This window comes from Podarcis tiliguerta (genome assembly GCF_965153285.1).
Source record: "Podarcis tiliguerta genome assembly, chromosome: 16".
Classification (NCBI taxonomy): Eukaryota; Metazoa; Chordata; class Lepidosauria; order Squamata; family Lacertidae; genus Podarcis; species Podarcis tiliguerta.
In genome coordinates, this window is record NC_139549.1 from 8,039,418 (window position 1) to 8,050,369 (window position 10,952).

General features: G+C 49.1%; 1 protein-coding gene across 1 annotated transcript in view; it reads right to left on the reverse strand.

Annotated features, from left to right (window-relative positions):
- Window positions 1–10,924, reverse strand: part of SLC27A3 (solute carrier family 27 member 3) — a 30,319-nt gene extending 19,395 nt beyond the window's left edge. Inside the window, 3 exon segments of the mRNA XM_083416540.1 lie at window positions 9,696–10,329; window positions 10,331–10,575; window positions 10,578–10,924. Coding sequence (XP_083272666.1) covers window positions 9,696–10,329; window positions 10,331–10,575; window positions 10,578–10,629 — 931 coding nt within the window. The 5' untranslated portion in view covers window positions 10,630–10,924.
- Window positions 10,925–10,952: the final 28 nt, after the last annotated feature.

Consider the following 10,952-nt stretch of genomic DNA (forward strand, 5'->3'; position numbering starts at 1 on the left):
TTATCTTTAATATTTATTTATTTATCACCTGGCCACAGTGATCCATGTGACGGGCACCTCCAGGCTTGACTACTGTAACTCGCTCTACGTGGGGCTGCCCTTGAAGCTGTCCCAGAAACTCCAGCGGGTGCAGAATGCTGCAGCGAGGCTCCTCACGGGGTCTCTGCCATGGGAGCATATTCACCCAGTGCCTTTCCAGTTGCATTGGCTCCCGGTGGAGTACAGGGTCAGATTTAAGGTGCTGCTTTTGACCTTTAAAGCCCTTCACGGCCTAGGACCCTCGTACCTACGGGACCGCCTCTCCCGGTATGCCCCACGGAGGACCTTAAGGTCCATAAATAGCAACACCCTAGAGGTCCCGGGCCCCAAGGAAGTTAGATTAGCCTCAACCAGAGCCAGGGCCTTTTCAACACTGGCCCCGGCCTGGTGGAACGCTCTGCCTCATGAGACCAGGGCCCTGCAGGATCTGATTTCTTTCCACAGGGCCTGTAAGACAGAGTTGTTCCGCCTGGCCTTTGGCTTAGAATCAGTTTGATTCCCTCCCCCTCTTTCCTTTTTCTTTTTCCTTTCTCCTCCTGTGATGAGGCTGCATTTTAATATTTTAATGTTTCAATATTTTAATTGTTGTATTTTAATCTTGTTTTTAAGTTGTATTCGTTCAACTTGTTTTTATTATTGCTTGTTAGCCGCCCTGAGCCCGGCCTTGGCTGGGGAGGGCAGGGTATAAATAAAAATTATTATTATTATTAAAAAGAGCACCCAATTTGCAGGCCCAAGGTCCCACATTCGATTCCCGGCATCTCCAAGTAGCATTGGTTAGTGTCTCCTGCCTGCAGAGCCGCTGCCAGTCAGTGCAGGCTATACTGAGTGAGCCGGATCAAAAGTCTGGCTCAGCAGAAGGCAGCGTTCTATACGGCCAGCTAACCTCAGTTTCCCCACTGAGAGCGAGGGCAATCTGGGCTGGCTTCCGCGGTCCCACCTCCCTCGCTAGCCGGAGAACGCAGCCATTAGTCACGCACGGGGAAGGTCCATTCGCCGGCCTTTTGTCTCCGCTGCCGCCCCTGCCCCCACCCCAAAGATGACGACAGCCCTCCACAAATTGAATCAACCCGGCAGGCAGCGGCAGCAGCGATGCGTTAATCCCCACAAAGGCCTCCCAGTTCCCTGCGATGTGGGAAGCAGGCTTTGGTTCAGGTTGGGGTATTAATTAGTGGTTCAAAAAGCAGCCTTGGGAAGTCTTCTCACGCTTGCAGGAGGAGGAAGTGGTTTGTTGTTGTTTTGAATCCCCTTATTATCCCTCGAGAGCGCATTTGAAGCATGCAAAAGAGCAGGCTGCAGGATCCGGCCAAACAGGGCCCATCCTGCTCTCCTTCTGGCAAGTCCACAAGGAAGACCTGAGCGCCACAGGAACTCTCCCCACCTGCGGCCCCCAGCCACTCATACTGAGGTAGACTTGATCTGAAGCTGGAGGTTCTAGGCAGCCATTTTGCCTCCGGTGAGGCCTCCCTTCCATGAATTTGACTAGTCGTCTTTGAAAGCCACCCCGAGGCGGTTTTCGGCACCTTCAGAGGAGTCTGCTGGAGCCGGCCAAACGGGGCCTATCCAGTTGTTGTTGTTGTTGTTGTTGTTGTTGTTTCTTGAATTTATACAGCACCCTGTACCTGGGCGTCTCAGGGCGGTTCACAGAATAAAATCAAGATCTAAAACCACAAAATACCTGCAACATAGCTCAGTCGGTAGAGCACAACTCTTAATCTCGGGGTTGTGGGTTTGAGCCCCACGTTGGGCAAAAGATTCCTGCATTACAGGGGGTTGGACTAGATGACCCTCGTGGTTCCTTCCGGCTCTTATGATTCTATTATCCTGTTTTCACAGTGGCCAACCGGGTGCCCTAATGGGAAACCCGTAGCAGGACCCGAGTTCAAAAGCAGCTTGTGGTTCCTAGCAGCACCTGTGGCAAATATTCTCCCTTCTGGTCCATTTCCGACACACCGAAACAGGCCCCATAAGCCGATTTGCTTTACTCCAACACAGCCCATTTATTAAAATGGGAATGAAAGGCATCTTTCCGTGATTGCAACGTCCTTCGGACACAGGCCAAACTTGAATACCACACTGGAAGGCCACAACTCCCCACTCGCTATCTCAAACCGATACCTTTATCTCTTCCGTTATAAAAAGAAAACCTTGAGTTTGCCTGACTCAATCAGTCCCTTCTTGTTAAGCAAGTCGTGTTCACAGCGGAGGCTATTTTTAACATGGATGCTTTACGTATGTTCAGATGCAAGCCAAACACATTCTCATATAATTTAGGCCTGTGCAACTTCTATCCAAATACACTTCCTATTTTTAAGGCAATTGTTTGTAATTGATGTGGTTTTATTAAAATTGTTTCATTATGGCAGGCGTTGATGCTTCTGGGGTGTATCAAGTCCCTACATGAAACTGAATATTTTGTGGGACATAGTCTTCTTTGATCGTTGAATTCTAACCTATCCCTTTCAAAAATGGGTATAAACATCCTTTTCTGAGCATCTCCTCCCAGTTTGGAGATACATATGACATTTGGCCTGCCACCCAACTCTAGCCTTGCTGATTCAGCTAATTATGATTTGATTAGGGTTTCTCAGCACCGCATCAATAATCAATACCAGCTGATTATAGGTCAAAAACACCATACAGTGGTGCCCCGCAAGACAAATGCCTCGCAAGACGGAAAACCCGCTAGACGTGGGCACAAGATGTGGGTCACAACATAATGCTAGCCGACTGGGAACGGTTATGGACCACTGGGTTAAAGTTTACGGCATGTAATGCCTTAAGAGAAAATATTATGAAAATGATATACAGATGGTACATAACACCAGTCAAACTAGCAAAAATTTATCATATGCCCGATAACAAATGTTGGAAATGTAAAGAAACTGAAGGTACCTTTTTTCACCTTTGGTGGACATGCCCAAGGATTAAGACCTTTTGGAAGATGATCTATAATGAACTGAAGAAAGTGTTTAAATACACATTCCCGAAGAAACCGGAGGCCTTTCTCCTGGGCATGGTCAATCAAGAGGTACGTACGAAAGACAGGATATTTTTTATGTACGCCACAACAGCAGCAAGAATACTTATTGCAAAGTATTGGAAGACACAAGAATTACCCACGCTGGAGGAATGGCAGATGAAAGTCATGGACTATATGGAATCCGCAGAAATGACTGGCAGAATCAGAGACCAGGGAGAAGAGACGGTGGAGGAAGATTGGAAGAAATTTAAAGACTATTTACAGAAACACTACAAGATTAATGAATGTTAAAATAACATCAGATTGAATGTATAAGGTTATTGGAGTAAAACTTTAAAGATTAGAAGACCCAACATCTTAAGTTCTAAGTATTGAATAAGCTATATTAAGACATTCAAATCAAGAAAGGAGGTTAAACATGACAGAGGGAAGGGATTTGTTGTTAAATTGTATGAATTGGAATACAGGGAAGGGAGACTCGGGGAAGTCAGAGAAACAAGTTAATGCAAGATGAATATGAAGATAAGACTGTTTTTATTTCTGTTGTCTGTAGTATGTTATGTTTGTGTAATTCTGTATGTTTTTGGTGTATTGTTCGTTGTTTTTGTTTTGCTTTGTTGTTTTGTATGTAAAAACAAATAAAATATATTTTTTTTTTAAAAAAAAGGAAAACCCGCTAGACGAAAGGGTTTTCCGTTTTTCAATGCGCTTCGCAGGACGAATTTCTCTATGGGCTTGCTTCGCAAGACGAAAATGTCCTGCGATTTTTTTTCGCTCCCCACCCCCTTTTTCTAAGGCACTAAGCTGCTAATAGCCTTTTAGCAGCTAATCCGCTAATCCCTTAAGCCTTTAATAGCTGCTAATAGCCGCTAAACCGCTAATAGCGCTAATCCGCTAATGGGGTTGCTTCGCAAGACGAAAAAACCGCAAGACGAAGAGACTCGCGGAACGGATTCTTTTCGTCTTGCGAGGCACCACTGTATCAACCTTTTAGATTTGCAAAGCTAGCACTTTGCAAAGTTTTTATGCTGTAATTTCATTTTATCTTCTTTTCTGTGGTGTTTACGTTAAGGAAATGTATTTGCTATGAGCCTGGAGACACATCTTGGAGCAGAGAATTTCCCCATGTGCGGATACGAAAAGGGGGGGTGGGAGGCTAACTGTCCCTCTTGACTCTGTAATTGTTCAAGATGGAACTATGGTGAACAACTTCACGGCCGGTGTCAGCTACAAAGAAACCAGTCCAACAACAACTGTTGTTGTTGCATCCAACATTAGCCCTACTCAGAGTAGAACCGTTACAATTAATGGACAGGACTAACTTAGATGAATTCATATAAATGGGCTTGCTCTGAGCAGAAGTTAACTGGAGAATGACCCTCTGTATAAAACTCTGGAGTCCACATTCAGAATTTCGGGTAGTGTAAAAGCTGTTATTTCGGGCCAAAGCGGATGAAATTTACAGGCGCTGGAGAGTTTTAAGGCCACATAAAAAAAAAATTAGGAGTAGCGGCTCCTATAGCCATAGCTACAGTGGTGCCCCGCAAGACGAATGCCTCGCAAGACGGAAAACCCACTAGGCGAAAGGGTTTTCCGTTTTGGAGGTGCTTCGCAGGACGAATTTCCTATGGGCTTGCTTCGCAAGACGAAAATGTCTTGCGAGTTCCTGCGATTTTTTTTCGCTCCCCACCCCCTTTTTCTAAGGCACTAAACTGCTAATAGCCTTTTAGCAGCTAATCCGCTAATCCCTTTAGCCTTTAATAGCCGCTAATCCGCTAATGGGGTTGCTTCGCAAGACGAAAAAACCGCTAGACGAAGAGACTCGCGGAACGAATTAATTTCGTCTTGCGAGGCACCACTGTATTTATCTAGCACAGGGAGGGATGTCCAACAGGTTGATTGCGATCTACTGTTTGATCCCCGGGAGGTTTTGGTAGATCGCGGTCAATTGCCAGGTCTCTTTCCTTAGCGTTAATAAAATAGAATCCAGCCTGACCCCTTGCCCCGCCCTCCATTGTTTCACGATGGAGTTAACTCATCGAGGCTGTGTGTTTCCGCAGCGATCTGTTGATGAGTGGCTGTCCCCCTTTCTCCTTTGAATTCTCAAAAATCAGGGCTTTTCTCCTCCCTAAAAAAAACCTCAGAAACTGTGACCTGAACCCCTCAAAAAGGGGGTAGATCACTGCCAGTTTTTAATTCTGTGAGTAGATCGCGGTCTCTCGGGAGTTGGCCACCCCCTAGCAGCATGTATATCTCTATGTGTAATCCAATTTTATGCACATATAATCCAATCTCAGAGTCGACCCATTGAAATTAATCAATATGCCTGACTTGGATGAATTCAGCGGGTTGAATCCGAGTAGAACTTAGTTGGGAAACAGCCCTTGGGAGGGTTAGGGTTAAGCGATAATTTCCATCAGGCTGTGCCCCTCAACTCTGATGAGCAGCCATTCCATCAGGCTATATAGGAGAGGAAGAGATTGGACCGCAGGGCCTCTGCCAAAAGACCAGCAACTTTTAGCTTCTCCTCTCCTTGAAATCTTTTTTCTTCCCCATTTCAGCTATTCATGACAAGAACTCCACAGCTAAGAAACTGGGCCTGAGATTTCTTTCTTCCTTCCCCCTCCCAAACCCGTTTTCCTTTTGTGCCGTGGCTCTTGGTGCGGAAACCCGAGGGCCGGAACGGTCTTATCGCTGACTTTTGCAAGCTGCTCTCAGAAGAGACAAACACTGTAAATAAAGAGCCCTGCTAGATAAAAATAAAAAGCCTGTTCCTCCCCCTGCCCCCCCAAATCCCTGGCCAGAGGCTTCAAGGAACCCCACAAACAGGGTGTGGAGGCGTTTTGATAGCTGAAAGGTATTTATTGTGGCCCTGCCTTTAAAGCTGCAAATTAACCCAAATTTATTTGGCACTGCACCACTCTCGTTGATGCAACCTGCCCTGGGATAAAGGGTAAAAAATAATTATAATGATAATTACAATATAATAATAATAATAATAATAATAATAATAATAATAATAATAATAATAATATCCTTCCCTGTTCTCTGCCCTCCAGTGTCTGGACTCCACTGCCTCCGGAGGCTCCACTCTTCTCAGCCATCATGATGGCTAACTGCTCGTATCTAATCCATTATCAGTGATGCCTCCCTGGATCACAGCAAAGACCAGCCTCCTGTCTCCAACAGTGAGCAGCAGCCAGGAAGCCTAGAAGCACAGCCCTCCCTTGTTGTGTGTTCCTGGTATCTGGCATTCAGAGATAAACTGGGTCTGAACAGGGAGGCTCCATTCCTAATGGCGATGGCTGTTTGTGCCTTGCCTCTTGTCTCACCCAGTTATCAGCCAGATGCCCTAATGGGAAGGGCACGAAGGCACGGCCAACAACTGCTATTCTAAGTTAGACACCCTCTGCATCTGGAAGTTCTCTTTAGCTAACCATCCTGTAGGGAATGTTTATATTTCCTTAGCGGATGATCAGAAATAATCACTAAATGTGCCCACTATTTGCGTGCAATTTTTAAAAAAATAAATGGACCCATCTCCTAAAGCAGATATTATTATTATTACCTTTATAAGTAATGATTTTATTTGTACCCTGGCCATCTGACTGTGTCGCCCCGGCCACACTGGGCGGCTCCCAACACATATAAAATCATAATAAAACATTAAACGTTTAAAAACTCCGATATACAGGGCTGCCTTCAGATGTCATCTAAAGGTTGTACAGTGGTACCTTGGTTCTCAAACTTAATCCGCTCCTGGAGTCCGTTCAAATCCCAAAACCGTTCGAAAACCAAGCCACATTGGATGTTTGGCTTCCAAAAAACTTTCGAAAACCGAAACACTTACTTTTGGGTTTTCAGGAGCCGATTTGTAGGTCAACTAAGCTGTTTGAGAACCAAGGTTCCGCTGTCTTGTTGCTTATCTACTTGACATCAGATGGGAGGGCATTTGAAAGGGTTGGCGCCACTACCAAGAAGGCCCTCAGTAGGATCAGATATGGGGGACCTCCAGGGGCCATTGGGACTCCAAGTCCCATCAGCCATCATGGCCAACTATCAAGCATGATGGGAGTTGGAGTCCAGCAACTCCAGCAGGTTCTCTGCCCCTCTCCTAGACACATATCCCAGCCAATCAGGGATCACATATAATTATTGACTCTTTTTTTTCCCATTCAACATGCTAGCATTAGAGAAGAGAGCAACGCACCCAGCACCCTACAGAAAAGCAAAGAATGACAAATTCTCCTTGCTATGGGGCAGAATGTCGCCAAACTGGTTGCATTGCGCCCTGGGTTGGGGGGGTAGAGGTGACACAGCCGCTCAGGACCAATTTGGCTGTATTCCTGAATAATCAGCACATTCTATCACCCTTAGCAATGGAAAGACGGGTGAAACAGCCACCCATCGATGAGGCGGCCTGTTGCAGCTCTGCGTGAGTCCCTGCGCTGGGCTCGCCTCCTTGCAATCAGGTCCTATCAGGGACAGCTAATGCTACCACATCTCTGCAGCGGTCCAGCCATTCCAAATTCAGAGACGCAGCACAATGGCCTGCTGTCAGAGGAGGCTGACTATCCTATCTCTGTTTGAGTTGCTGCTCACCTTCTTCCAAACAGCCTCTACTGGGGTAGAGGAGAAAAACAGGAGGTCATTGCGCTCTCTCTGTACGCACAGTTAGAATATTCTCTCGCTCTTAAAGCAAGAGCGAAAAAAGAGTACTTGTTCTCCCAAGAGGGTGCCTGCTACATCTCTGTAGGAGCAGCTTCTCTGGGCTCATTTCCTTTCAGTGTGTAAGTGTGCAATTCTGAAACCGATGCGACTGTTGGCTTTTTCGCAGATTAGTTGGGCTGCAGAAAGCGTGCAGGGGAGACCACACATTCAAGAAACGCAAAAGTAACTTTTGCTTGGTTTAATAACAAATAACAAAAACTCCTTTTACACTAAATTACATTATATCAATAAGTGTGGCCCACCCACCAGGGTACTGAGAGAGCTATATGCTGCTATATGCTACTATACCCAACAGCTTCATTAACACAACTTAACAGCACCTGCTATGCTGCTTCACGGCTGTAAAACCGGGTCATGTTATTTGCTCTGGCCCTTAAAGACATACTTGTGGAACGATAACGAAACCTAAAATTCAAAGAAACCACCCAACAGCGACTGGAACACTTCAGACATTCCAAACACAGAAACAGAGGATTTAAACGTTTTTGTATTGCTATGTTGTGATCTTTGGATGAAGGGTGGAATAGAAATTGAATAGGTAAATAATAAGGATTTGCCCCTGGAAGTAGCTGCCCACTGCACAACTGGTTGCTACGGTGGGCTTTGAACCAGGAGACACAAAGCCCGAAACCAGGTTAAAATCCACTAACAAGCAAGCAAGCAAGCCCATGTTTAGTGTGATCCTGAACAAACACGCAGAGAAGTCGATCCTGCTATTCTCAATGAGGAAGGGGTGCAGCAGAATGGTGGATCATCTGCCCTGCATGCAGAATGATCCTGGTTTAATCCTCAGCATCTCAGAGAAGACTCATCTCTGGACAGCTGTTGCCAATTGATGGAGGCGACGCTGAGCTAAATGGACCAATGCTCTGACTCTGCAACATAAGAAAAGCCTGCTGGATCAGGCCAATGGCTCATCTAGTCCAGCATCTGATTATCGCAGGGGCCCACCAGATACCTATAGGAAACCAGCAAGCAGGACCCGAACCCAGGACCCTTCTCCCCACCTGTGTTTTCCAGCAAACTGGCATTCAGAAGCAACTGCGGAGCCAATGTGGCTGGTAGCCATTCTCAGTCCTCTCCCCCATGAATCCAATTCCCTTTTAAAGCCGTCCAAGTTCATGGCCATCACTGCCTCCTGTGGCAGGGAGTTCCACAGTTCAACCCTGCGCTGCTTGAAAGAGGACTTCCTTTTATCTGCCTGAAACTTCCAGCGTTTGGCTTTGTTGCATGCCTGAGAGTTCTAGTACTAGGAAAGAGGAACAAAGCCTTTTCCTCTATCCATTCTCTCCATGCAGTGCCTAATTGCATAAACTTCCATCGTGGTGCAGCGATAAAACCGCTCACGCATTTGCAAAGCTAAGCAGGGTCTGGTACGGGGGAAGGGGACGCTGCGTTGACATTTCTGCATTGCAGGGGATTGCACTAGATCAGGCTTCCCCAAATTTGGGTCCCCAGCTGTTTTTGGACTACAATTCCCATCCTCTGGTCCTGCTACCTAGGGATGATGGGAGTTGTAGTCCAACAACAGCTGGGGACCCCAAGTTTGGGAAACCAGAGTTCCACTACAATTCCAACTACAATTCAATGAGAAGACCCAAACACCCCAAGCTTTCTCCATAGGGGAATCACTCCCTCCCCTTGAACCCCTTGAGACGACAGCCTGACAGCTGCTGCCAGTCCGTGTCTACAGTACTGAGCTAGATGGACCACAATGGGTCTGATTCGGTCTAAGGCAGCTTCCTCCCTTCCCACGGAGCAGCGGTCTGTTTTGGGAAGAGAGTGTTTAGCCCTCCCTACGTTCCCTAATAGGGGTTTACTCCCAAGTAACGCGAGCCTTGGATCTCAGCCTCTGCAGACCCCCAAGGTTCGCCAAGTCCCTTTTACAGACCCAAAAGAACAAATCGCGACGGGGGTGGGGAGTGGGGGGTATGCAACTCACCGTGCGCCACCAGGACCGCCCTGGCGCCGCAAGTGCGCACGCAGTGGAGCAGCGCCCCTCGGCGGAGCGCGGTGCCCAGGAAAGCCGGCACGACGCCCAGCTTGGCTAAGCCGATCCAGGCCCAGATGAAGGTGGGTTCGTTGCCCACCAAGAGCGCCACCGTCTGGCCGGGCAGGAGCGGCGGCTGGCCGTCGGGCAAGCGGAGCAGCGCGTTGGCCACGCGGTTGCTCTGGCGCTCGGCTTGGCCGTAGGTGAAGCTGCGCTCCTCGAAGCGCAGGAAGACGCGCTGGGGCCGCGCTCGGCACAGGCGCCCGAAGCGCTGCGCCAGGCTGAGCGCGCCCGCCTTGCCGTGCAGGAGCCGTCGTTGGCAGCGCCAGGCGCGCACCAGGAAGGCCAAGTCGGCCAAGGCGAGCGGCCGCAGACGGCCGGGCAGCACGGCCAGCAGCAGCCCCAGCAAGCCGGCGGCGGCCAGCGCCAGCGCCGAGATGAGCCACATCGTGGCGCGCCGGAGGAGGATGGAGACGACGGGGAGGACGGCGCGGCGGCGGCGATGGCTGGAGCTAGAAGAGGGCAGAGCGGCGGGAGGAGGAAGGAGGAGGAGGCGGGCCAGGGCGGACCGCCGAAGGAGCCTCTGCCGCCAGCCAGCCAGCCCCGCCTCCGCTGCGAGGCCCAGGGAAGGAGGGGCGCCGGCCGCCCCTCACCAGGCGCCCTCGGCGGCCGGAGGTGGAAGCAGCCCGAGGAGAGAGCCAGGAAGCAGGCCAGGCGGAGCTGGAAGCCGTCCGGGCTCGGGGAAGAAAGGGGCCTCTCCATGGCAGTGGCTGCTGGGGAAGGCGAGCCGGGAGGGCTGGCCGTCGGGGCTCTTTTGGGAGCCTCTCCAGGACCCTCGCGCGCGCAAGTCAGTGGGCAAGGCGCACGGCCGAGGAGAGCTTTCCATGCCACAAGCTGCCCGGTCTTGTGTGGGATCCGTCGGGGTTCCCTTACTCCGGTTTTTGGACGCGGAGCATCATCCGCCAGAGACCATCAAGCACACGTGTCGGATAGATTTCATGGAGGTCCGTCTAGCGCCAGCTGGGCTAAATGATGGCTAAATGGAGCCTCTCGCCTCGGGGGCAGTCTACCTCCACGGATCAGAGGGGAGCAGGGGTGCCTTCACTTACTACTGGTGAGCTTTCTAGCTCAACGGAAGAGCATCTCTGCCCAAGATGCTGAAGGTCGCAGGTTTAAACTCCAGGTTTAAACGCCAGGCAATTCTGTCTT